This window comes from Puma concolor, chromosome F2, assembly GCF_028749965.1.
Source record: "Puma concolor isolate L17-30 chromosome F2, mPumCon1.1.hap2, whole genome shotgun sequence".
Taxonomy (NCBI): Eukaryota; Metazoa; Chordata; class Mammalia; order Carnivora; family Felidae; genus Puma; species Puma concolor.
Window position 1 is genome coordinate 17,389,076 of NC_141684.1, and position 27,544 is coordinate 17,416,619.

Consider the following 27,544-nt stretch of genomic DNA (forward strand, 5'->3'; position numbering starts at 1 on the left):
CCTGCACATGGCCTGCAGATTTCCTTCCCACTCGTGCTGTTCTCCGCAGTATTTTATGAATCTATTTGTGAAGACCCTGGAGAAGGGAGGACCTATCACTTACTTCTCTGTGTCCAAGAGATGTGACAGGTTCCCACATCGACATGTACGCCCTGTTTTTAAAGTCCCATTTGTGCTGTTGGACCTCACCAAGACAGAAAATGAGAAATGTCAAATGAATCTGTCATACTGCTTTGAAATGAGAGGTGGCTGAGTTGGAAACCTCATGCCCTCGAAGCCAGGCAGCAATAAAGAACAAGGAGCAGAGGAAAAGGTTATAAAAATGTTTAGTCTCTGCTTTATTGAGTTACAACAAATGAGCAACAAGTTAGAAAAAATGTTTTTTTTCCAAACTCCCTAGCATTTTATTTGTGCAGTATACCCAAATGGGGGATGGGGTGGGGGGAGGGGGTTGCAAACACAATTCATATTGCAACATTTACACCAGATATGTCTCTTGGTTTTTCCTCTTTAAAAGTTAGGACTAATTGGGAAAAAAAAAAAAAAACCAACAAAAAACAAAAGTGCACTCAGGAATCTAAAATTGGCCCAAAAACAAACACAAACAAAAAAATCAGATCATGGTGAGGCTTCAGGCTGAAATCTTGTCAAATACCACACTGAGAAAAGGCAGTTAGGAACAGAAATCAAAACCAAAGTTGTTCATTTTTGTACCATCTAGATAGGAAGACCTCTTTTTGTTGGAGTTTCACAAAAGTAACGATAATGCTAGAAATGTGGAAGCCCTTTCTGCTGGTATCTAACAAGACGCTGAAAGAGGGAGCCACCTGCTCCCTAGTTCTCTGGTGCTGGCTCCGCCCAAGGTCAGCCCAAGAGGCCAGGCGGCGGAGAAAACCAGATCCACCTGTTGGCAGTTCCGAAAGCCCTGTGCGTGGCTAAACAGGGACCCCAGAGGTGGCTGGTGGGGGAGGGAGAACCAAAAATGGGCTTGATCTGGAAGATGTGCCATCTGTAAAACCCTCTCAAAGTTCAGACAGAAGCCCAAATCTTAGCCCTTCCCACGGAGAAATCTCCCAAATTTCAAACTACTTTTAATAAAACGAACTCTCCCTACCTAAAATCCAGTAGATATAATGGCACTAATGCTAACATTCCCCCCCTCCCCAAAATTAATAAAATAAAGATTAAAAAAAAAAAGGAAAAAGAGAAAAGCACATGTGATCAGCCCTCCCTCCTGGAAAAAACCTTACAATGGTAGTGCTGGAAAAGGACGTTGCCCTTGATTAAAAAGGTAACAAAATTCCCACATCGTACAAATTGGTTCCAGTATAGCAAGAAGTGGGGGCCAGGGCAGAGGAGCAAACTATTTACAAGGACCCATTGAAAACGCAGTAGTAGGACTTTGGCACTATGAACAATTCCCGCCGGTCCTCCGGGCGGGGTGTGTGTGAAGGCTGGGGCTCCGGCACCCAGCAGCCACACGCCGGCTAAGTGGTTCCACTTGGAGCCTCTGGCCAGGGTGGCCCACGGCCGGGGAGGGAGGTCCTCTTCCTTCCTCAAAGACAGAGCGTCCCCTTTATCAGCAATGCAGTTCTGACGGACTTCCCTAGAAAGACAACGCAAAACCGGAGAGAAGAGATGTCAGGAGATGATCAGTCCCTGGGTGGAAGGCGGCTGGGTCACTCTTCCTGGCTCTCTTGGGGAGGACCCCTTCCAAAGCCATCCTAGGGCTTAGAGGAGAGACAAGTGCCCCAGTTTGGGGCCAGTTTTTTTTAATTTTTTTTTAAATGTTTTATTTATTTTTGAGACAGAGACAGAGCATGAACGGGGCAGGGTCAGAGAGAGAGGGAGACACAGAATCTGAAACAGGCTCCAGGCTCTGAGCTGTCAGCACAGAGCCCGACGCGGGGCTCGAACCCACGGACCGTGAGATCATGACCTGAGCCGAAGTCGGATGCTTAACTGACTGAGCCACCCAGGTACCCCAGTTTTTTTTTTTTTTTAAAAGAGTGTATTTTCCCGAGTACAGTCTGACATCACAGGAAGCGTCCCCAGAAACAGACCTTTGAAAATAGGATGACTTTCTGGGCAAGTGGAGGTGGTGGCCTGTGACTCTTTTCATCATTACAAGGCCTTTTTCTCATTCCTGGAGGGGGAGCCAGTCACAGGGGCTCCTAAAGTTCCAGAGTCTGACAATACTACATAGTATTACAGACTTCTGTTGTTTTGTTGGCTGCAGCCTTTTCCAAGCATGGTAAGGTATAGAACAGTGATCATAACAAGATGAAACATTTTAAGTGTATTTAAAAAAATTTTTTAATGTTTATTTTTGAGAGAGAGAGAGAGAGAGAGAGAGAGAGTGTGTGAGTGGGGAAGGGGCAGAGAGGGAGGGAGACAGAGAACCCAAGGCAGGATCCAGGCTCTGAGCTGTCAGCACAGAGCCTGACGTGGGGCTCGAACTCACAGATCACGAGATCATGACCTGAGCCGAAGTCGGATGCTTAACCGACTGAGCCACCCAGGTGCCCCTTAAGTGCATTTTTAATTTGATATCAACCTTCAGAGGTGTGTGACCATTGTTCCCATTTTATAGGTGAGGAAACTGAGCACAGAGAGGCTAAACACTTTGTCCAAGATCGTACAGCTGGGAAGTGGCTCCATCAGGATTCAAACCCAGGCAATCTCCAGAGTGTCTGCTTATAACATACCAACAGTATTAAGAGTCCGAATGGAGAAATGCTTAATTCTTATGTTCTTTGATGTTATTAAAACAGCACAAGGACCCTCTTGTGAGTTGAACTGTGTCTCTTCAAAAGATATACTGTTGTCCTAATCCTCAGTATCTCACAATGAAACCCTATTTGGAAATTCCTTTACAGGGATAAATAGTCATGTTAAAATGAGGTCATTAGGGTGTCCCCTCATCCAACAGAACTGGTGACGTTATAAACTGGAAATCCGGACACTGAAACAGATTCGCACAGAGAGTACACCACATGAAGACGAAGCCAGAGACCATGGTGATGCATCTATGAGCCAAGGGACGCCAAGGGACGCCAAGGGACACCAAGGACTGCCAGCAACCTAGCAGAAGCTAGGAGCGAGGCGTGGAACAGATTTCCCTCACGGCCCCCAGAAAGAACCAACTCTGCCAACACCAGACTTTGAGTCTCCAGAACTGTGACAGAATACATTTCTGTTGTTTAAGCCACCGCTTTGTGGTACTTTAAGGCAGCCCGAGGAAGCAAAGACAGACCGCCATGATTACCCTTGTGGGCTCCCAGGATCTGGAGCTCCTGGGAAAGGAATCCGAGGGGAGGGCCCAGGACTACAGCTAGTATTCCATGACAGGCTGGAAGTTTATCAGATCTGTGGATTCCTGAAGCGACTGGCTTTTTCTTTGCCTCCTTCTTGGAATGGCTGCTTCTAGTGGAGAGGACCCTAAGAAGTGCCTTTAGCACAGGGGACCCCAAGAGCAAGCAGACTTGACTTCTCAGCCAGAGGTATCAGCAGGTCACCTATACGGTCATTCTTTCTTAATGTCAGGAGGTCAGCTGTCCCCACATTTCCTAGGTGCTCTGACTAGGAGAATGAATGCTGGAGTTAAGAAGCCAACTGGTGAGAGAAACGTCTGTGGATGAAACCAGATTCCGGGGGTGTCCTTGGGATCTGGTACCGCCTGAAAGTGATCCGCAAAAGTCACTGAACTGTAAAGACCACAGGGGTCCTTACAGGTGGTGCTGTCACATCACTCAGTTCACAAGGAAAAGGAGGGAAGCTCCGGGAAGAAAGGCGAATCCCCTGAATCACGAGACTTCTCAGAGGCACAGTCACAGTAATGACCTTGGTTGTGACAACAGTGACAGGAACTGATATTTCTCTCACACTTACTACGAGCCAGGCCCAATGGTAGGTGCTAATGCTAATGCATCCCGTCCACTCCTTATAGTAACCAGACCGTTAAGCCTACCGTGGCGTGAAGAAACAGGGGCTGAGATTAAATGATGTCAGGCATGTAGCGAGTGGTGGAGCCTGCATTCCTCCAAGGTCAGTCCCACTTCAGTTGCTCCTCCCACACCTGATCGGGGTCCAGGCTCCCTGTCCTACTCACACAGTCTCCCCCTGCATGGAGACACCTGGGGACAGGGAGAGCACGTCGGCTTCAAAGGCAGGGGCTGGTGGTTCTGGGCACCCAGAGAGGTCCACGTGCCTACTGCTGATCCCACAGAGAGCCACATGCACCCCCGGGTGGGCACAGGGACCAGAGCCAGGCTCCTCCTGCGCTCCCCAAGGAACTGGCTTTCCCCCCAGCAAACAGGGTCTTTCACGACCCTTGCAAAGGGGGTGCCTCTGGTGGGGTGTCCACCTGAGCGGTTCTCAAGAGCCCGGGAAACAAGGCCCAAGGTGGGTAGACTGCTATTCTTCATCCTTCTCCCAGCCAGGCTGCAGAGCATCAGGTCAGCATATGACTGTGGGTATTGGCTGTGGTGGGTCAGAGTGGAAAGAGCCGTGGGGTCGGAGTAGCTGGGATCCAGGGCCTGCCACTTCCTAGCTGTGTGTCCGTGTTATTTCCTTAACCACCCTGAGACTCACTTCCATCCCCCCATACCTGCTGGGCCGCTGGGGGTGGGGGTTACAGGTGGGGAGTGCCAGGCATGCAGGTGCTCCCGAAACACTGCTTCATTTTCCTTTGAGGAAGGCCAGGTGTAAAACTGGGGCCTTAGGGGTGTGTGTGTATACACGTATTTACTCTCTCTCCCTCTCAAAAATGAAACTGAACCCTGTCTCTTCAAGCGAATGGCAAAAACTCACATTTTTAGATATGCCTCAATATGAAGGTGGTTCTTCATCGGGCGATGTGTTATGATTCCCTTGGGTCATTTCTTGTGGACACCAACACACATAAGCCTCCAAACAGGTGTATTCACGAAGAAAAGAAATACTGAACAAAGCCCTTACCACCCCCCACCCCCTTCCCAAACGGACTGCAGAGGGCAAAAGGGTGACCCGGAGAAAAGGACACCAAGTTGCTTCTGCAGAGACCCCAGATGTCCGGGGGTGGCTCTGGGCCCTGGGAGCACCCTGGGATCTCAGCTCTCCTCTGACCTCTCCCAGGGTGTGTGGCAGCGGGCAGGACTGCAGGGGCTGGCAATGCTCTCAAAAGGGAGGCTGGGAAGCCGCTGGGAACAGAAGGCGGGGCGGTTTCCCTTCCCCATGAGGGACACAGCCGGTGGCCCAGTCACTTCCCCTTGGGCAGCGCGTCCTAGCCACAGGCTGCTTCCCTGGAAGGCTTTGCCCCCGAGCACCCTCAGGTCTCCTTGTCAAACGCCCCTGCACCAGGGATCTCCAGCACAACTGTATCACGCGGTCTTCAAACTGCCTGGTTAATTGTACGTCCTCTGAGGACACGCATGGGGCCCGCGGTGCTCACTGCTGACCCCTGGCCCCCCGCCCCACTCTGGGTCTGGCCCACACAGTATGCCCCGGCGTTCATTAGTGAAAGAAAAATGGGACAAGCACGCTGCTCTTAGAGGGGTGGCTGGTTACACAACGTTGGTGACAAACTCCCATCTCGGGTTTTTATTGTAGAGTAGCACAGTGATTTTGACTGTGTGGCCTCTTGCTAATCCCCTGGGCTTCTATCCGCAATCTTACCACTAGGATGGAGACATTCCCCAAGGCAGAGGACCAGTGACCCGATGGATTATTTGATCCTAGAGCACCGGATCTCCCCTTTGGGAGGAAACAGCAAGATCGTCGGGCCCTTTGCTTATGGCCACTATTCTACCAAGTGGATGTCTAGCCTCTTCCTGAACACTGCCCAGGACAGAGAACCCTCTGCCTTCATAGCAGTCCCTTTCTATCTCGGGGACAACTTGGAAGGCTAAAAAGTACTGTCTAATTCTTCAGCAAAATATGCTTATTACTTTACCCATTGGGGAAACATGAAAAAATTAGAATTCTTTTCCCATGTGATACCTGTTTCTGTGTCTCTTTAATTTGCTCTGTAGGGATTTCCCTAAGCCCCGCGGACTCAGGAGAGAGTAATACTGTACTCCGTGAGACAGAAAAGCAAGCACCGTGATAGTGATTTATTATCTTAATAATATTTGAGCCAAACTTTCTTTTTTTGAGAGGGGGCATGCTCTGATTTTAATTAGAATTGGGAAAAGGAAAACATGGTGGCAGGGAGAGGGATTAAGCAATTTCCCAGTGGACCAGGAAGACTCCATCCCATCTCAAATTGTTCCCATGCCAGGCCTTGGTCAACTCTGGCATATCTGGCCAAAGCTCTTTCACCGCAGCCGTTTGGGGAGCCTCTGGGCTTGGGGAAATTGCTGAGACTTACAAGCCAGGCAAGTCTCCCCCAGGCTGCTTACAAGGAGGCTCAATGGGAGAAGGAGTCAAAGGGGCTATTGGCTCTTCCTGCCCTTTTTCCATCAGAGGATATTATCTAGAGGAGTCCAAAGGATTTGGGCAAACAGAATCATATTTTAAACTCACTAGGCACACCCCTGACGTGTTTATGCATGTGGATTCGGGTTTGAATGCCAGCTCCCCCACTTTCTAGCTGAAGGATCTTGGATGAGCTACCTTTCTGTGCCTCGTTCTCCTCAGCCATAAAATGAAAAAGAATAGTGTTGACTTCAGAGAGTCATCAACACATGAAAAGTGCCTGGCACAGTAAGGGCTCAGCAAATGTTACCCCTTGTCATTGCCCCCCATCCTCACCCCCCCCCCCCTCTGAGATGCGATTAATACACAACAGCATGAGCTTGTACAAGTGGGGCCCCAACTGAAAAAGCCCAGTTGGAAGGCATTCAGCCAAGTTCTTCTCCATAAAAAAAAAAAAAGCATCAGGGCACCTGGGTGGCTCAGTCGGTTGAGTACCCAACTCTTGATTTCAGCTCAGGTCATGATCTCATGGTTCATGGGATCAAGCCCCACATCAGGCTCGGTAGTGACAGTGTGCAGCCTGCTTGGGATTCTCTCTCTCTCTTCCTTGCTCTCTGCCTCTCCCCACCGTCTTTCAAAATAAGTAAACATTTGGGGTGCCTGGGTGGCTTGGTCGGTTAAGAGTCTGACTTCAGCTCAGGTCATGATCTCACAGTCCGTGAGTTCGAGCCTCGCGTCAGGCTCTGTGCTGACAGCTCAGAGCCTGGAGCCTCTTTCCGATTCTGTGTCTCCCTCTCTCTCTGCCCCTCCCCTGTTCATGCTCTGTCTCTCTCTGTCTCAAAAATAAATAAACGTTAAAAAAATATATTAAAAAAAATAAATAAACATTAAAAATAATCATAATATACTAAAAAAAAAAAAAAAAAAGACTGTCAATTCAGAGCCAGCAACTAAGCAACTGCTGATGCTAATGCTGGGCCCTTGTTTAGGGGACTTCACTTGTATTATTTCATTTAATCCTAACAACAACAGACAATTCTATTAGTGCTATGGGCTGAACTATGTCCCCTACCCCACCATTCATATGTTGAAGACTTAACCCCAATCTGACTGTCTTTGGAGATGGGCCTTTAAAGAGGTAATTATGGCTAAATGAGGGTCATGAGGTGGGGCTCTAGTGTCCTTATAAGAAGAGGAAGAGACATTAGGAGGGCACAGGCACAGAGGAAAGACTAGGAAAGGACAGGACACAGAGAGAAGTGGCTGCGTGCAAGTCAAGGAGAGAGGCCACACCAGTAACCAACTCTGCTTGGAAACTTGATCTTGAACTTTCAGTCTCCAGAACTGCAAGGACATAAATGTTGTTTAAGCCACTCAATCTGTAGTGTTCTCTTCTGGCAGCCTTAGTTGACTAATATCATTAAGTATTAAAGTTATAGAGACCTACTAATAATAGAGAATAAAGTAAAACATATGGCCATGTGGATGCTCTAGAATTTTCCAGCATCCATCCTCCATTTACCACTATGGCAGGAAGGTCTGAATGCCCAGATATCTGCAACATGACTTCCTTTTACTCCTTCCTTGAGTATCTCAGAGCATCTAACCTTTCTCTACAGGATCATACACACTGAATCACATACAGTCTTCTTTACTGGTGAGGTAGAGGAGTTTCAAGGGACATTTGGATTATTTGTAGGTCACATACCACTCTGGTTTTTAACCCATGAACTTCTGTGAAGTGTGAACTGGGCAAATCACTGCCACAATGGCCACCTTTTAGGGCCCCCGATGTGAAGTTCCCTCTGGCCTCAGGGCCTTTGAGTATGCTGTATCTTCAGCATGGAAGGCTACTTCCCCTCTTCTCTGCTCAGCCAACTCATACTTGACTTTTTGGATTTTAACTCGTTTATTATCTCTTCAGAGAAGCCTCCCCCAACCACTCAAATCAAGTCAAATTCCCCTATCGTATATTCCCACAGACTGTGTACCTTTCCTTTAAAAAACCTGTTAGCATGGCAATCTCTCCTTTTTGTTTGGTTAAAATTTCATCCCTCACTAGACTGTGGGCTCCATGAGGGCAGGAACATGCTGGGCACCACAGATGTTCAGAGTTTGAACACACCTGGAGTGTGGCACGCCAGAGGCATTCCACAAATAACCTGATGCATAAATGGGTCGAATCACTTATTATGGATGTCTCTGGACCAGTTACTTCCTCTCCTTGGGGCCCACATCCTTCCTCTGACAAATGAGGGAACTTAGACTTCATGATTCCTAAATTGCTACAAGCTGCCCAAAGCACAGTGAGAATTCCTAGCGTGAGAAGCTCCAGAATTAGGCAAATGGAAGTGGTAACAGTTAACTCTCCATTAGGTGCCAGGGCTGCGAGGCTAATGGGCAGTCCCTGAGAAGCATCACCCAGTAAATAACCAGTGAGATTCTCCAGCAGACCTTTTCCTGGAGCTGCTCACATGCACAGAAAGCAAACTGTCCCCAACTTCTCTCCTCTGTCAGCTGTCAACTAATAAGGCTAATGAGTGATGGAAAATGAGGAGGAGGGAAAAGGGAAGGAGGACGAGAAGTGAAAGGAAGAGGGAGTGGGGAGGGGGTGGTAGGGGAGGGGGAGGAGGACGAGGAGCAAAGCACTGAAATACCAGATTCCAGACAACTGAAAGTCAACTATGTTTGTTAATTCTCAGGTTGGTTCAACACATTGCTATTAAGCACCCCCTCCAAATTAGGCACTAGGGACTCAGAGATTAATAGGATATGGTCCCTATATTCAAGGGTCTGGTGGGGAGAGCCAGAGAAACAGATAATTACAGTTTCATCCATGCATCCATCCATCCATCCATCCATCCATCCATCCACTCATTCAAATATCTGTATTTAGACAGCTAATCTGAACAGACTGTGGGGCACGCATATCCTGGATCCTAAAGTGTAGCCAGGATGCACCAGTTGGTAGCCTTGAATTTTTTAAGCAAGCTGAACCCTGGAAAATATTTTTCACGAAATTTTTTTTTTTTTTTAATTTTTTTTTTTTTCAACGTTTATTTATTTTGGGGACAGAGAGAGACAGAGCATGAACGGGGGAGGGGCAGAGAGAGAGGGAGACACAGAATTGGAAACAGCCTCCAGGCTCCGAGCCATCAGCCCAGAGCCTGATGCGGGGCTCGAACTCACGGACCGCGAGATCGTGACCTGGCTGAAGTCGGACACTTAACCGACTGCGCCACCCAGGCGCCCCACGAAATTTATCTCTTGTCCAAAGCCATCCCTAATCATGAGTTGGAAACTGTCAGGAATTGGGAGGTAGCCAAGTTAGTGCACGAGTCACTGTGTATTCGTGTTTGACTATAGTATTAAGAAAGAGTCAAGTCCTGCTGGTCTGCCCTGCCCCGTGGCAGTCGTACCAACTGTGGTTGGGTCAGGCACTGGTGCCTCACAGATGAGAGGTGGCCTCCGGGCGCCACCAGCTGCTAGCTGAGGAACCCACGGGTCTCTCTGAGCCTCGGTTTTGCCCTTTGCACAACAGGAAGAAGGCCATACCTATGTCACGGGGATGAAGTGAGGTTTAAATGATTTAATGGATGTGCTAAGAAGAATGCCAAGTACATGGCATATACCGGTATATAGAAATTCTTAGTAGTAGGAGTACTGGGATATTCCATCTGGCCAAACATTGAGGCATATGTCTGGCAATGTTTGGCTCAAGTATTCTGACTCATTTTTAGGAAAGGAGGAATTTACTGTTCAGCCTCTTACCACGACAGGTCTCTCAATGGATAGCTCCATAACTGTTTGGCCCCGGAGGATGAATCATCACAACACAATTCAAAGGTAAGGAGTCCCTTTCTGTCTGCCCTCAAGGCTGAGTGAACCTGGCCCGAGTCAACGCTGTCGTGAGCTTGTGAAGCTTTGGCGGAGGGGATGCTGAACCACAACAGAGGAGGAAACCCCACCCTGGAGTTTGCTCTCAGCTGCTCTCTCTCTCTTTCTCTTTCTCATACGTACATCCCATAACACCTTTTACGAAGCTGAAACTGTGCATTATTTTCAGGATTATCGTATGTGTAACAACTGAACCCAACTGCAGTTTCCTAAATAAATATGTGTTTAAATAAAGGCATCACTGAATATTTATGAATTTCAAGAGACCCATGTGTTCGGTTCATAAAAGCTGTGAAGTAATTTGGAGGGATTTCTTCCCTCTGAGTTGAAAGGTTCCCTTAAGTGGGTGCCTCTGTCCGGGATGCCACCACCAGGCCAGACCCGCAGCCCTTTTCTCAATGCAGTAGCACCTCGGAAACATCAGGAAGCCAGTAGGGACACTGGGTGCTACCCGGTGTCAAGCAGACCATAGCATCTTGTTTGGGAACATTTTTCAGCTCACACTTGAGGGCATTCGCCATAAATAAACATAAAAGGGGGTTCCACGGTATTTCTGGGTTTGTGTGTGTGTGTGGGTGGGTGGGAGGTAGAAAACAGCCAGTTCCTTCATCTCTGAATTATCTAATATCAACTGTCAAATCTAAACACCCACCTCCCAACCCCACCCTGGGGGTCATCCAGAGACAGGGAGTTTCTGTCAGAAACAGAGAGGCAGAGACAGCAGTAGGAGGCGGGGCTGTGGAGGGAAGCCAAGATGCTGGTTGGGAGAAGGAGGGTACGCTCCTTGGTTTCTGAGCCTCAGTTTCTAGGCCTATGAAAATATACAGTAGCTTACCTCTCGGCGTCACTAGGAGCACCGAGGAAGACCATCTGGGGCCAGAGCACTTAGCTCAGCCTCTGGTGCTCAGGAGGCCCTGCGCCCACCCTTCCATCCTTCCTCCCTTCCCTCCAAAGCTGCTCATTAATGGTTTTAGCATTGCTTCCCCCTTTATGTTTCTCTTGGGCCTCTCGTGGGGAACAGGCCCGATGGTAGGCAGAAGAGCTGGGCATGTTCCCCTGTCGGTGGTGGTACAGCTTGGGGGAGAAGGGATGGGGACAGGTGGCCTCAGGGCTGGGGAGCTGCTACCCCTAGACAAACCCCACTCAGCCATGGGGACCTGGAAGTGCCATCCCAGCTCACTCTGGGACACGGGACACTCACAATTCTTCTCAAACTCGGCCAACACAGCTGGTTCAGAACAGCTTTTGCTTGCTGTGGAAAACCACGGTCATTTCTTTGAGTTGCCTTTTCTCATCGTCTCCTGAACCCCAAACTCGGCTTTCTGGCTGTGCCCAAACTCTCTTGGTTCCTCAACTGTACCATTCTTTTTCTCATCTCTGGAACTTTCCTTGTCTGTCCCTTTCCACATGAGCCACTCTTCCTTGTCAGTGCACCGGCCAGCCCCTTCCCTTCAGCTAGTCTCTGAGACAGATATCCCTTCCTCCGGGAAGCCTGCCCTGACCTCTGGATGCCCCTCCTGCGTGCTCCAGTGCACAGCTGGGCGTGTCCCTATCACACCATGGATCACCCCGGCTAGTAAAGGAAAGAGCAATTTCCTCTCTCCTTGGCCTGACTGAGCACCACGTGAAAGGACTCTTATCTGCTTTCTTCATCCCGTTATCTCTGTCACTTAGCACAGAGACTGGCACACGGTAGGTGTGCAGAATGTATTTGCTGGATTGAACTGAACCCTATTGTCTACTCCGTGGCAGGAGGAAAAAGCAATCGGGTAAATTTATGTCACGCACTGGAAAAGGTCAAGGATAGAAGACAGGGCAAGCTAGGTCTCAAAGGAAGGTACGAGAATAGCCAGAGGGAGGAACCAAGGTAGCCAGATGGTGGGGGGCAGTTGGTACTATTGGACTTTAGCCCCCTCCTGCCACTAGCCCCTCCCCTCTGGACCGCCTCCTCACCTGTACCCCATTACGATTCCCCCTTGAAAAGTCGGGGGGGGCGGCGGGAAGAAGCCCTGATGGCATCTTTGATTGGCTGTTCCTTCAACTGCTCTTTCACTAACTGATGGAACCGGCTAAAATACGGTTTCTAAGAAGACTTTATTTTTTCATTTATTTCTTTACTGCTATTTCTTACTATGAAATAAATGAATTGATGAGGGGCATGACCAGCCAAAGTTGTCTGAAGTCGTTAATAAAGAAGCATGGTAATTTCCAGGGCTCCCTTCGGGACCTTATCAATCATTCTGGAGGTTCTTACCTTTGTTTCATTATTTTTAAAGATGACATGATGGGGGGGGCGGGGGGCTTCTGTTGCCTTTTAAGTGACCTCTGGAGAAGCCAATCTGGGCAGAGCGTAAATCACACCTCTCCCTCCTGGTTCCAAGCTGCCCGTGGAATGTGTCAGCTTTGGCCAAGGTCGGCTCTCTGCCTCCTGCACCCCTCTCCCCGCTGCCCCCTCTATTCTAAACCTACCACCAAGCAAGCTGCTGTGTTTTGAGGCCTTGATTTGCACAGACCTCTTGTGAAAGCACAAACACCAGGGCCTGGGTGCATGTCCCATCATGTGGATGACACGGCCATTAGTAACCATGGCAACCTCCCTTCCCAGGCTTTTGTGGCTCCACAGGCCTAATTTACACCAGTCTCTTCCAGATTTGAAGGGGTTCTGGGGACCCACTCAGCACAATTATGAGCTGTGTTATATAGTGAGAAACTCGCCTTCCTTCAGCCATGACTGGGCAAACACCAAAACCTGTCAGGTTGAAAGAAACAACCCCAAATCTCTGGCCAGTAAACTTGGTTAGCTACCCTTAAAAATCCAAGAAAGGAAAGAAAATGAAAATGAAAACAAAACAAAACAAAACAACACAGAAAGCAAAAGGAAAAGACACATCCTTTTCAGGTCCGTTTCTTACAGCAGCAAACAGAAAGCAGGCAGAGGCTGTGTCCCTATAACTGCTTGTAGACTGAGGAACGGAGAGGCCCCAGAGGGTGCGTCCAAGGTATGCCACAGCGCTGTCACTCATGGGCAGGGCCTTGCAAACGAGGACACAAAATCCACCAGCCGCTAGTGAGACCAGGAAACTGAAGGGCTCCATAAAATCTGCTTTTTGCTCCCTTTCCTGCTTCTATTCTCTCTCGCTAGGACTTGCACCCCCCGCGCTGCACATGCCTTAACGTACGTCCTCCTTACAAGGGACCAGGAGTTCATGACTTCTCTGGGGCCTTCTAGCACAGTAGATAACATCTCAGGAAGGACCAGGCGAGGCCATCATGTGGCACACGCCTGCCTGTTGCAGACCACTGACTCTAGACATCTCGTCGTCAAAATTCCCTGACTCCAGGGAACGAGCGACTTATGATGGACACCTGGACCCTGAGTTCCTGGATGCCTGAGAGGACATGTGCTCCAGACCGCAATGGTCAATAAAATCCCCAGACCCCAAGCAAAGATGAGACTCCTGCTCCTTTCCTTTTTAAGTCTCCCAGACGCTCCGTCCGTATCTGCTCTCAATCCCTCTCTCTCTCCCTTCAGTAAACTCTGCTCTCACCTCCTGCTGGCTCACACCTGCTTTCCATCCTGCATGAAGCCAAGGACCGTTCTGACTGGTCCTGCGGGACCCCCTCCAGGTCCTCTGACCTGGCCTGCCAGCATCCCTGGTTTCCTTCCTTTTTCAAACAAGAACTTTTAAAAAGAACTCATCATCTGTGTCAACATCTCCGTACCCTACAACCTATATGGACTCTGGCAATACAGAGAAAGCAAGCCAGCACCCTCGCCTACTTTCCTGCGGGGAGCCGGGAGGGGGTTACCTGTTAGGCCTGGCCAGCCTCGGCAGGGATGCTGTCGGAGTCCGAGCCGGCCTGTTCTGCGGTGCCTTCGGCTGCCGTCTGACTCCAGCTATCCGACCTGTCTGAGATGGCGTCCTCCTCTCCGACCGTGACCTCCACCCAATCCACAACGCCCGACTCCTCATTCTCGTCGCTGCCCTGGCCGTCCCGGCTGCTGCCCTCCGACCTGTCCGAGGTGGCTTCAGAAGGCTTGGCCGGCACACCATCCTTGGCTTGCTCGTTGCTCACTTTCACCCTGGGTACCGGCTTCTCCAGGTCCTCTTCACAGAGCTTTTTGGGGTCCTTGTAATGTTGCTGACCCACGTCACTTCCGTTCTTTGGACTCTCGGTGATGACGGCTTTCACTGGTTTCCTTGGTGGGGCGTCGTAAACGTGATCTCCCCCTATCTGCTGGTGCTGGTACTGCTCCATCCACTTTAAGGTTCCGGTTTTTAGCAAGCACCTGTTCTCTTTGAACCAGCGCACAATTTCAGTTCGGACCAGGCCCGTCTTGGCTGCTAACTGGTCATACTCCTGGGGAGTAGGCCACTGGGTTCTTGCAAACGTGCTCCGCAGGAGATGTACCTGTTCTTGATTTTTCGTAATTGCTGGTGAAGGGCTGGGCAGAGAACTGGCTAACTGGGCACCGGAGAGCTGGTCAAGTCGAGACAGAGCACCATTGGGGGCCACCACATCTTGGCCTTTTTTGCCAGTCCCCATGGAATCCAAGACTGCTTGTTCCATGCTGTCCCGAAGCTTCCGTCTCTCTGAGAACCAGGATTCGATCTCTCTCCTGCTCAGCTTGGTTTCCACCCTTAGTCTATCCAGTTCTGCTTGGGTCGGGAAAGAGCTTCTCAAAAAGCTGTCCTCCAGGGTTTTAATCTGACCCTGTGTTTTTTCTTTGAATTTCTGTGAGGCAAAGTCCGGGTACGCGTGGTACGCGCGGCCGTGTCGGGAGGCTGCGATGGCCAACTGGTCTTTGGCAAGGGATTCGCTGGTGATGTGGACGATGCCTCTTTGACACCGATACCGGTGATCGCTGAACCACTTCTTGATCTCACTCCTGGCAAGGCCGGTCACCTCGATGAGCCGATAGACCTCAGCATCGTCAGGAAACTGGCTCTGGAGAAAGCTTGCCTTGAGATGCGCAATCTGCTCCTTTGTCTTCTTGCGGTCACTGGCTGGCGTCAGCACAGGGTTGGCCACCTTGGGCGGGGGCTCTGGCACCTGAGCGATGTGTGGACGCTTGGGCTCGGGGGCGGCCTGGGGAGTCACTAAAGGCCTTTTTTGGCCATGGTTGGTCACTCCGGCCACGGCAAGCGTGATGGGGGAGCAGGAGACCGTTGTTGATCCGCTGGTCACCTGAGTCAGCACCAGGCTGGTCTGGCCGAGAATCTGGCACGGCAGAGCTGTCTGGAGGATGGGCTGTGACATCTTTGTGGGCGCCAGCTGGGCCGGCAGCACGGTGATCGTGGGGGGTACTGACTGGATGGTGCCATTAAACATCTTTTTCCGGGCCTCCTCCACCTCCTCCGGGGACCAGCTGATGCCATGCTTTAAGCGCTGTGTGGCAAACCAGATTCTGATGTGCTCTTCTGGGTGTTTGGAAGCAGCTGTCAGCCAGGACAACTCGGCCTGGGTCGGGTAAGGGAACTTGTTGAAGGAGTTGATCATGGTGGCATTCGTATCCAGGGCAGAGTTGTATTTGGTAGTATTCAGCGGGACGGGGACCTTCGGGACAAGGTTGATATTTGGTGGGAGCTGGACAGAAGGCGTGACGTGCCCTAATGTGTCCTGGAGGAGCTCCACGCCTCCGAGTCTCGAGAGGATCTCAGCCGCGTCTGTCACCAGGCGGGCAGTCCCTTCCACGTGGTTCTCGGGCGTGGCCTCCTCCGGCTTCTTGGGCACCTTCTTGGCATCGGCTTTTGGTTTCCCTGGCTTCATGATGGGGGTTTTACTCACTGAGATTCCGGGATCACCGTCGCCGCTTCCGTGGCCGCTGGTGGTGATGGACACGACGTGGTTGGTGGCTTCGATGGACTGCTCTAAGACAGTTTGATTATTGCGCTTGATTAACTTCAGCTTGAAGTTGGTCTCCCCGGGATGGAACTTGGAGTTGTGGTCAGACAGGGAGTCGTACTTTTTGGTTGTGAAGTTACATTCGGCACACACGTATAAGGGGTTGAGAATCACGTTGGGGTGCTGCGTGTCAACGTGCTCCGTGAACTCGTTCAGGTTTTGCGTGGAGTAGGGGCAGTATTTGCATTCATAACCACCTTGGAGTTTTTTGGATTGGTTTTCCCCTGTAGATTTCACTTCTATCACTTCATTTTCTTTGGAAGAGTTCTCGGGTTCTACTGTCCAACTGTCCTTGGTTGTTTCAGGCTGTGTTGTGCTGTTTCCTTTTTCTTTGGCCCTGTCTCCTTCCTCGGGCACATCTTGTTCTACTACTTGTGATGTCCGAACCATGCACGGGGTTGTGGATTTTCGCTTGCTCGCCATGCCGTCTGTCTGTGTGCAACAGCTTAAATTTGGGGAGGGGGGTGGGTAGGGAAGGGGCAGTGAAATTTTTGGAGCAAATCAGATAAAAGGCTTTGGGCTTTATTCCCCCTCCAATGGCTTTGGCTTCCCTTGAATGCTGAAGTCTAGTGTTTGAGTGTTCAGAATGATCTCAGCACAAAAAACTGTAACTGCTCCAATGGCTAAACACAAGAGGCAGCATCATATCTGTGGGACAAGAACAAAGATAGGGTCAGTGTTTTTCCACAAGGCAGAAGAAACTAGCATTTCTTTCTAACCCACCCCAACTGGCACCCACAATAAAGCAGACACCTAGGTACGCACAGACAGTGAGAGAGGGTGCACATGAAAATAAAAGATCACATTCTTTTCTTCCTTTCTTTGGGAAGGGCAGTGGGAACCGGCCCAACGCAAGCAAAGGAGGGTGCAGGTCATTCGTTCATGTTTAGAGGCAAACAGATACAGAAATGCAATGAAGGCTCTAAGCTCTGAAGTGGTGGGTGGGGTGGCAGAGATGAGACGTCGAGATGTCGCTGGGCTCTCAAGCTGCTTTAATTGATGGTACATCAGAAGCAAGAGGCTTACCTGGGGCCACCAAATGGTGTTTATATGGGTATTAGAAAATGGATATCAACTCTTGTTTCTTATCACAGAAGTCACCAGTATAGAAAATCCAGAAAATGCTTTCAAGTATAAAGGAGAAAAAAATCACCCTGAATACTGTAGTTCCTTTATTTCACTTGAAATGTTCCCTCTTTCTATAAATAATGAACAAAATAATGACTTAAACATGGCTGCATGATACTACCTTGGGGGGATATACACATGTGATACATTTAGTCATTCAGCTTTTGTTGGACATTTTTTTTTTCTTCAATTTTTGGCTCTGCTCAACAAAATTGCAGGCAACATCGTGAGTCCTTATTTCTGGTAAGTCCTTAGGATGAATGCTTAGACACAGAAGCACTGGGTTAAAGGATATGTGCATTTTAAGTTCTCTTCACTCATTTGGCCAACTTTTCCATCAGCTGGCCCTTCCCCTGGCAATGAACGGGAATGCCCAACTTACCACTCAACCTACATGGAATATTACCATGGAAACGCCTTGCTGATTAGATAGGGTTAAACCATCTTTTTTTTAAATAAATTTTTTAACGTTTATTTATTTTTTGAGACAGATTGAGAGAAGGACTGTAAGCCGGGGAGGGGCAGGGAGAGATGGAGACAGAATCCGAAGCAGGCTCCAGGCTCCGAGCTGTCAGCACAGAGCCCGACGCGGGGCTCGAACCCACGGACCGTGAGATCATGACCTGAGCCGAAGTCGGACGCTTAACCGACTGAGCCACCCAGGCGCCCCAGGGTTAGATGATCTTAATACACTTTTGTGCCTTCCTTCATTGCTAATCAGGTTGAACTGCTTTCGTAGATTTACTTGGCCTGTGTGTTCTTTCCTTTTGAATTGTTTATTCATGCCATTTTTCTCTTGTGATGCTCAGTGGTTTTACTATTGATTTACAAGTCTCTATATTAAGAGCATCAGTACTTTATTATATTTGTTGCGAAATGATTCTAGTCGATCGTTTACCTTTTATGTTCATTCGTGTTCGTTCGTAGATGGCATTTTTCGTGTTTTTACATGCAAAAGTTTTACGTTTTAGGCAGCAAATTTACCAACCTTTTTCTTCTGTGGCTCCTTTTGCTGTGATTTTTTATATAGAAAGTGGTTCCCAGTTACAAGAAACAAACTGCTGGCTGCCAGAGAGGGGAGGGTTTGAGGGGCAGATGAAGTAGGCGAAGGGTGATTAAGAGGTACAAACTTCCAGTTGTAAAAAAAAAAAAAAAAAAGGTCCTGGGATGTAATGTACAGCATAGGGAATATACTCAATAATATTGTATTAACTTTGTATGGTGACAGATGGTAACTATCTGATTGTGGGGATCATTTCATGATGTATAAAAACACAGAATCACTCTGATGCACACCTGAAACTAACAGGATCTTATATGTCAATTATACTTCAATAGAAAATAAATAAAAATCACTTGTACATTAAAAAAAAAAGTGATTCCCTGCCTTGATAGCTGAGACATATCATTCTATGTTTTCTCAGAGTGTTTTAGCTTTATTTGTTACATTTAATGCATTTGGAATTCAACTGATCTTGGGTTAAGCTGTAAGATACAATTCTAACCATTTTTTTTGAGAGTTACCAATTATCTCATAGCATGTATTGTGTTCTCACTAATTTGTGAAATCATCTCTGTCATACATTACATTTTTACATATACTAGGGCGTTTCTGGGTCATTTATTCTGTGCCTCTTATCTAGCTACTGACACACGACTTAATTTTTTTTTTTTTTTTTGGTAGATTAGAGTATGTTTTAATGTCTGGTAGAGTGAGCTCCTCCTTAATTTGGTCATTTCTTCATATAAATCAACTCCCATAAATCAGAATCATCTGCAAAATAAAATCCTGTTAGAATTCTGATTGGAATTGCATTAAACAAATATTAATTTGGGAGTACAGGAACAATTTGCTTATTAGGAGTAGCAAAGCCGGGGAAGTGGCAGCGTCCAGTGTGTAAATGCACGGGCTGGTGTAGAGGGCGTCTTTCATTTTGTGCTTAAAGGAGAAGGGAGATGTGTTTTGAAAGGAGTAGAGCTGACACCTGGGGAGAAGGGAAAGGGAAAAGATGGCTGTTACCTCCTGTCCCTCCCGTTGCCTTGGGGTTGAGTTCCACTGAAGAGAGTGCTCAAGGGTGGAAGTGGAGGCTTATTTTTACGAGCAACTCTGCGGGACTGTGCCCACACACATCTGCTTAGGGGCTCAGGTGACAAAGCTGAGCAGGACCTGGGGAGGGGCATTTCCCCCTGTGAATCCAGAACCCAGTTATTCTAACGAGGAGCCCTGGCATTCCCACGCTGGACAACGTCATCAGCAGTGGGTGAGTGTCCCTCCGGGCACTGGTGAGGAGAGGACACGGGCACAGCAGAGCAGAGGGGACCGTGTCTTTTTGCTGACCACACCCAAACTGACATCTTCAGCCTCCATGTCCCTGCTGCTGAGACTCTTGGTTTCCCCCTCAGCCATACGTTACCTCCTCCAGAGTTTCTCATGTCTGTCAGTGGCTCCACCATTGGTCATTCCGGCCCAAACTCTCCTGGGCTCACCCCAACTAATCCGTCAGCAACGCTGTTGACTCTGTCTTCAGAATAAATCTAGTATCTGACCCTTCACACCACTTCCACATCCCCCTGCCCCTGCCTTGTCTAAGCTACCGTCCTCTCCCACCTGGAAGTCTGTGGCAGCCTCTCAAGGGTCTCCCGCTTCCTTCCTCTCTGGAGCAGCGGCATATTTTAAGATAAGAATCAGTTCATGTCACCTTTCTGCACAAAGCCCTTTCTCCAAGCCCTTATAACAGCCTGCAACCCCGGCACGTTCTGGCCCATACTTCCTGCTCCCCCTTGCACTTCACAGGACCTCTGCCCTAACCTCCCACCCCTGAGCTCCTCAGTGCTCACGTCCCCATTTAAAAGTCATCTTCATGGCATCTGGGTGGCTCAGTTGGTTAAGTGGCCGACTCCTGGTTTCAGCTCAGGCCATGATCTCACAGTTCGTGAGTTCAAGCTCTGCATTGGGCTCTGTGCTGACAGTGCAGGGCCTGCTTGGGATTCTCTCTCTCTCCCCCCTCTCTGCCCCTCTCCCCTCACTCTCACTTTCTCACTCAGAAATAAATAAACATTAAAACAAAAATAAAAGGCATCCTCCCACAGAGAGACCTTTCCTGACCACCACCCCAAGTAAATCAGTGCCTCCCTCATTACTCTGTTTCCTTACTCCGCTTGGCTTTGCTTTCTTCACAGCACTTTTCAATATTTAAAATTTACTTAGACATTTTGTGACTGAAGGAGGGAGGAGAGAGCATTTATCTACTTTTTTCTTCCTCTAGGACTTTCAATATGACAGCCACTAGGCAAATGTGGCCCTTCGAATTTAAGTTAATTAAAATAAAAGAAAATGAAAAACAAAATCAGTTCCTCAAGTTACACTGGCCACATTTCAAGTGCTCAGTAGCCACACGTGGCTGGTGGCTTTTGTATGAAGCAGCGCAGAACTTTTCTATCATTGAGGGACCTTCTACTGGACAGTGCTATTCTAGAACATAGATTCCATAGAGGCAGAAACTTTTCACTGTGGTTTCCTCAGAGCCTAGAACCACGCCTGGCCCGTAGTAAGCCTCCTATGCATGTTGGCTGAATAATTAACTCAGGATGGCTGCCTCGTGGGGCCTGTGGCTGATACGGAGAGAGGAGGCATGGCAAAATGTCCTGCTGTGTGTGCACGTGTAGGCACCCTTGTGTGTGCGTGCACGTGCGTGAGTGTATGCGTGGGTGTGCGCCGGGGGCATGAGCAGAGGGGCTCTGTAAGGGGGAAGGAGGTCCTAAAGTGCCACAGAGGGTGTCCCTGTCGTGACAGCTGGTGGCTACATTTGCACACACTAGCCAAGAGACTGGGGAATCTGAAATATAATTTTTAGAAATTTTTTAAATGTTTATTTGAGAGAGAGGGAAAGAGAGAGAATGAGCAGCAGAGGGGCAGAGAGATAAGGGGAAAGAGGATCTGCAGCAGGCTCTGTGCTGACAGCAGAGAGCCCGGAGTGGGGCTCGAACCCACGAACCACAAGATCATGACCCGAGCCGAAGTCAGATGCTTAACTGACTGAGCCATGCAGGCACCCCTGAAATAGAATTTTTAAGCAAGGGAGCAAAAGGAAACTTTTCGCCTGCAAAACAAAGAAATCGGGCAAGAATGGGTGCAGGGGAGGGAGGGGGAAGAGACTCTTCTTAGAGAAACTCCCCATACGTAGAATGACTTAAATCTGTTGACAAATGGGGCCCAGAAGTGATCCAAACTGTGGTAAAACATCCTAAAACTTCTCAGTGTTCCAAAAACCGTGGTTCAGAATAAACAGTATCTTCTAAAGCTCATTTGGCGACCAGGAGTCCAAACCACAGCAGATCAAAAAGAAGGAAAGATGAAGGAAGAGAAGACAGACGTGGGGGCAGGGCACAGAAAACACGGAGCCTTTGAAGAACTCATCTCTCGGCGGGGAGGTCCCCGTGATGGAGTCACAAGAACCACGGCCCTGGGAAGAATCACCCCGGCACCAGAAGGGGGTGAGCGTCTGCACAGCAGAAGCACGTGGTCTGCCTTTTTGAAAGTCTGTGAGCCGCCAGCGGGATCGGGACCAGCGCCCACGAGGCCTGGGCCTCGCCGGCACGAAGGCTACAGTACTGCCAGCCGTCTTCAGGCTCAGACGGACACCTGCTAGAAGTGGCAAAAATAAAGATGTCAAAATGCACGTTAAAAGTCTGGCACATCGCTTCCGTGCTGGGGGAGGGGAGGTGAGCATCACAACCCACCAGCCCTGTGCAGCCGGTCTCACCCCGGCCGGCTTCCCAGGCGCATTCTGTGCCCGCCTGAGAACATTCGACCTCCGGGCGGCAGCGAGTTCTCCCCTGGATGCCCAGCAGTGGGGCCTGAGACGCGATCCTGCCTTGGGGCGGGTGGCCTGAGCCGGTTAGGACTGAGCACATTTGTGCTTAAGATCCTGGCGCCCGGAAGGAGAGGAGAGGTAAGAAATGTCCTTCGTCTGTGACATTCCAGGCGTCCCAGGCCTCACAGGACAACTAGGACAGAGCGCGACAAGCACATGGTGCACGGAAAGGGAGCCAAGGCACCGACACAGACCCCTGCCTCCTTTGCATGTTTCTGACACTTACTCGGTTTTCCTTTTATCCACCACGGCATCTATCACTCACCACAAAGAAATCCAATGATGAATGAGAAAGGACAAAATCTTGGAATAAGTAACATGGGATCAAGACGGCCAGCCTCTACAGACCATCACGAACAACTCCCTTCCGGGCGTCCGCTGGGCTCTCTTCCCCCTTCCCCGCTTGGCGCCTCTGCTTCTCCATCAGCCCCTCTGTGTTGTGCGTGGAACGCAGTTCGATTAGACCCCTGTGTGCTGAGTTCGATTGTGGAAACGGGGCCCACAAAGAGGAGGAAACCGTGTCCTTGTCCTCAGGGAGCGCACAGCCGTCGTTATACCTGAGCTAGGGCTGGAGCACCCCAGACGGGGAGGCTTAACCAACAGGAGTGTTTTTCTCACAGTTCTGGCAGTTGGGAGTCCATGAACAAGGTGTCTGCAGGGTTGGTTTCTCTGGAAGCCTCTCTCCTCGGCTTGCAGACGGCCACCTACTTGCCCTGTCCTCAGCACGTCCTTCCTTGTGTGTGCGTACCGCCTGGTCACCTCTTCTCAGAAGGACACCTGTCACACTGGACTGGGGCTCACCCCAAGGGCTTCCTTTAACCCTAATCACTTCTTTAAAACCCTTTCTGAAATACCCCACATTCTCAGGGGTAGGACTAGAACTCGTGAATTTGGCAGGTGGCAGGGGAGACCCATTTCAGCCTGTAACAGGCAGGCAGGGGAGTGCCCACCGAATACCCTCCATGGTGCAAAAGTGATTTATTCGTGTAGACGACAGATACCTAGCACTATGAGTGCAGATGTGGTGCTAGGTCCCCAGGACACACGAGTAAACACACAGGAATCTCTGCTCTGGTGGGACTCGTGTTCACAAGCTGACATGAGCAGAAGCCCAAGAGGTGATGAGCTCTATGGGGAAAAAGTCAAGCAGTGATGAGGCTGGGGTGGGGAGTGCGGTGACCTGTGACTTTAAGCGGGGAGGTCAGGGCCTCCCTCCACGAGAAGCCAGGGGAGCATTGGGACGTTGCACAGACAGGAAGGAGAAAGATTTTATGAAACACAGAGCAGGCTGTGCTTAATTCCTTAAGACAGGGTAGGAGGATGGCTAATGGCTTCACAGAGGAGGGAATCGTCTTAGAAATAAAACGACCAAGGGGTGCCTGGGTGGCTCAGTCAGTTGAACAACCGACTTCGGCTCAGGTCATGATCTCACAGTTCATGAGTTTGAGCCCCGCGTTGGGCTCTGTGCTGACGGCTCGGAGCCTGGAGCCTGCTTTGGATTCTGGGTCTCCCTCTCTCTCTGCCCCTCCTCCACTCATGCTCTGTCTCTCTCTCAGAAATAAAGATAAAAAAAATCTTTTTTAAAGAAATAAAATGACCATGACTTTGATTAACTGAAATTCTCCTTACTATGTGGACGAGGCCCCACAACAACTCTGCAGGGCTGTTGTAATGAACCTCAATTTATGGAAGAAAAACCCAGGCCAGGGAGGCTAAGTGCCTTGCCCAAGGTCGCATGGCGAGTTCATGGTAGGGCTGGGATTTGAACACGTGCTCTTGGCACATGACACAGCCTCCCCTCAGTTAAGCAGAGTTCTAAGGGTGGGGTAGGATCCTGGAGGACAGAGAAAGGGAAGGGTGACTCCAATCAGAGGAACGTGCTCCCAGGCAGAGGAGAGAGCAGGAGCAAGGAAATATCTGAGGAATGGACAGGACTGAGGTCAAAGGGCAGGGCAACAGGGCGGAAGCTGGGAAGAGGCTGGCAAGTCAGGTTAGGCAGAGACTGTGGAGGGCCTTGAATGTCACACTAAGGAGCTGCAATTTCATTCCACTGGAGAATCATGGAAGCAGCAGGGTCTTAGAGAGAAGTTCGTGGGGTGGTGGGGTAGGGATGGCAGGACGAGAAGGCACGTCAATGAAGGTAAGAACCCCCAAGCCAAGCAGATGAACAATAATCTTGACTACCCCCAAATTAAACAGTGAGGGCCCGGGCTGCCAGAGACACTCCTCCCTCTATCCTTACATTTGTTGTCTAAGCAGATGTTGAGGGCGCTTCCCTTTTCATCTTGAACCTTCTCCCATTCAGTTTGCACTCGCCCCCCAAGGATAGCTGGATGATTTGGGTTTAAATGTGGTAAAACTGACTCTCCCTTAATCGTCTTCCCAACAGCAACGGCAGCTAGCATTCACCGCAGTCCTCGCACATTCCAGGTGTTCAGTGGCTCACTTGTCAAAAACCCTCTGCAGACACCGAAGCTCAGAGAGGTTAAGGAGCTTGGCCGAGGTCACACAGCCTGGAGCAGCAGAGCTGGGCTGCAAGCTTTATGGGGACCTTGCTAAAATACAGAATTCGGATTTGGAAAGTCTGGGGTGGAAGTGAGGTTCTGCATTTCTAACCGGGCCCCAGGGGAGGAGAGCACACAGGTGGGCCACACGTGGAGCCTCCCCAAGGAACCAAGTCCCCACTGCCATCCTCTCTCCCCGCCTCCTTTCCAGAGATGGGTGGTAGCATTTTGGACCTCTCCCTACAAGTGGCCTGCGGCCCTCAGGGGAACTAAAAACGGGTCAAACCAGCAGATCAGCCCCTGGAATCGCTTTGCAAGGCGGCTGACACATAGCCTGGCTATCAGATGAGAGAAATGTCCAGGCCGTAGAGTTCCGGAGGAAGGCACGTGGGGGAGGGGAGAGTCAGAGCCTGTGGCGGGGGGGGGGTGGGGGGGGGTGGGGGGGTGTCTCCAGCCCAAGGAGGGTCAGAGGTCAGAGCAAGTCAAGGAGCCCTCGGGCCTCCCAGGAGGGCTTTGCGTTGCGCCTACGTGGGGAGCACATGGGCCGCTCCTAAGGAATCGAACCTTCGGGCTTTGGCGAGGATGCCACTTCTCATTTCGGGGCTTTTCACTGGGGCTGTCAGAGGAAATAACAGGGCTGTCTCTGGGCTTTCAAAGGAAGCATCCTGCCAAGACATCAAAGCCAAAAAAGATGCTTTTAGCTCTGCCAGGTCTTCTGACAGAGCTGTTAACAGATATCACCTCAGCTCATAAGGGTAGACCTCGTGTGCGTGCGCGCGCGTGCGATTGTTCCTTTATGTTCTCAAGTCACAACATCCCCCCACCCCTCCACTGCCCAGGGAGAAGGAATCCTGAAGGGTAGGCGCGTGGTGGCGGTGGCGGCTGGCGGGTGGAGTGGAGGAAGGAATTGGACGCAGGGGTCTTGGGTTTTGCTCTGTACTCCTGGCTGCCCAGCTCGCTCGTCTGCTCCCATCCTTGCCTCCATCTTTCTCATCTGTTAAATGGGAATCGCTTTTGAAACGTCACTCGGGAGACCCTGAGTTAATTCCTGGAGTTTTACGGATTTCTCCCTAGCCTACTGAAATCTTATGTGGGGGAAAGCCTACGATGTGGCTCCCAAACCATCAGGTACCCCCTGGGGTGCTTTGTAGAAAATACCCTTCCTGCGCCCCCCATGCAGACTTTAAAACCCGACAACCGAAAGCAGGCCCAGGAGTCTTTACTTTTAACCAGCAGCCACGGTGACTGACGGGCAGCCAGGTTTGGTGGCCTCGGCAGGAACACGTCCCTCGGCTTCTCCTGCTGCAGAAGTGGCTAGGGGGAGGCCAGTTCTGTGCCATGAAGACTGGAGAGGTTTCTTGCTGCATTCTGTGCTGGACTAGAGAGGAACGGCATGTCCCCAAGGGCAATGACAGTTTGGAGGACAATGCAGACGTGGGGGAAGAACCGTAGGAGGAGAAGGGAACACAGCATGCTGGATGCCTGCTAACGCAGTATAGGACACCTGTAGACACCACAGGTCCAGAGCAGCGCAACTGGTGGCTGGGGGAGGTGAACTTTAAGACGCTATTTCTTGGGGTGCCCGGGTGGCTCAGTCGGTTAAGTGACCGACTTCAGCTCAGGTCACGATCTCACGGTCTGTGGGTTTGAGCCCCACGTCGGGCTCTGTGCCGACAGCTCAGAGCCTGGAGCTGCTTCAGATTCTGTGTCTCTCTCTCCCTCTCTGCCCCTCCCCTGCTCTCATGCTCTGTCTCTCTCTCTTTCAAAAACAAATAAACATTATAAAAAAAAAGATGCTACTTCCCGTGTTTTTATGGCTCCGTTGCTCAGACAATTTTTTTTTTTTTTTTAAAGAAAAGGCATTTGCTGATCTGGTTAAGCATGGGCAGGATGGTGTGAGCAGATACTGTTTATAGGCATAATCTGTATCATCCCTACAACACCGGCACACGGCTATGGTCTCCCTTTCACAGATGAGGAAACGGAGGCTCAGAGAGGTTAAATGGCTTGCTGAAGCGGGTGGAGCCCGGACAATCCTGGCCCTACACCCACTGCTTGGTCCCTGGAACACACAGTTGTTAATCGTGAACAATTCCATTTCCTGACACTGAGTCTATAAATTAGATTTCTCACAAATTCTGAGTGGCCTTCTCCCTCTGGGAGTGTTCGAAGGAGTAAGATTTTAATTGAATTGTAATGTCTTTTTCCACTTGTTACTCGGAGATGCTCTCTTCTGAGGCAGGAAAAAGCCTGCATGGCCTCCCGTAGCCAAAAACGTTTCAGGGGATGAAATGATGAAATGAAGTCTGTGGCCGGGGCACGTGGCCCACCCCCATCAGTGCCACCGTGCACTTAGGCAACACAGGGCTCCGAGAGGAGGCTGGTGTTTTGCTAGCCGTGAGGAAAAGTGGCGACCTGAGACAAGGCAGTAAGGACTCAGGCAAAGAAAGCCAGCTAGGCCTGGGACGGCAGACCCGTTCCGGGCCCATGTGAGCCCAGACCCCAGAATTAACTCATTTACTCAGAAACAACGAATTCCACAGCTCCTTTGCCAGGTGAGACCTTAGCCTCATGGCTGTCTTTCCCCCCCTCGGTCCTCACCGTTAGTGCCCACCTGGTTGGTGCAGACAGACCCAGGCTGGAGCCAGCTCTCCCCGGGTTTGAATCCTGACTCTGCCGCTTACTGATGGAGAAGTCCCTCCTTGTCGGGCCACAGCCCGAATGCCCACCTCACACACCCCAAACCCACGTGCAGCCTGGACTGCTCCAAATGCAACAGACTCATTTTCAAGGGCCAGCCTCAGTTTCCACATTTAGAAAATGGCGGGGGGTGGGGGG

The 27,544-nt window shown here is 50.0% G+C and overlaps 1 protein-coding gene across 3 annotated transcripts in view; it reads right to left on the reverse strand.

The window, feature by feature from the left end:
* Window positions 1-309: 309 nt before the first annotated feature.
* The window catches only part of ZHX2 (zinc fingers and homeoboxes 2), a 164,698-nt gene continuing 137,463 nt past the window's right edge, over window positions 310-27,544 (reverse strand). For all 3 annotated transcript variants that reach the window (XM_086694957.1, XM_086694959.1, XM_086694958.1), the window contains 2 exons: window positions 14,104-16,848; window positions 310-1,606 (listed from right to left, as the gene is read on the reverse strand). In XM_086694957.1, the coding sequence (XP_086551083.1) occupies window positions 14,107-16,623 (2,517 nt within the window). In that variant the 5' untranslated portion in view covers window positions 16,624-16,848 and the 3' untranslated portion in view covers window positions 310-1,606; window positions 14,104-14,106. The remainder of the gene's footprint in view (window positions 1,607-14,103; window positions 16,849-27,544) is intronic.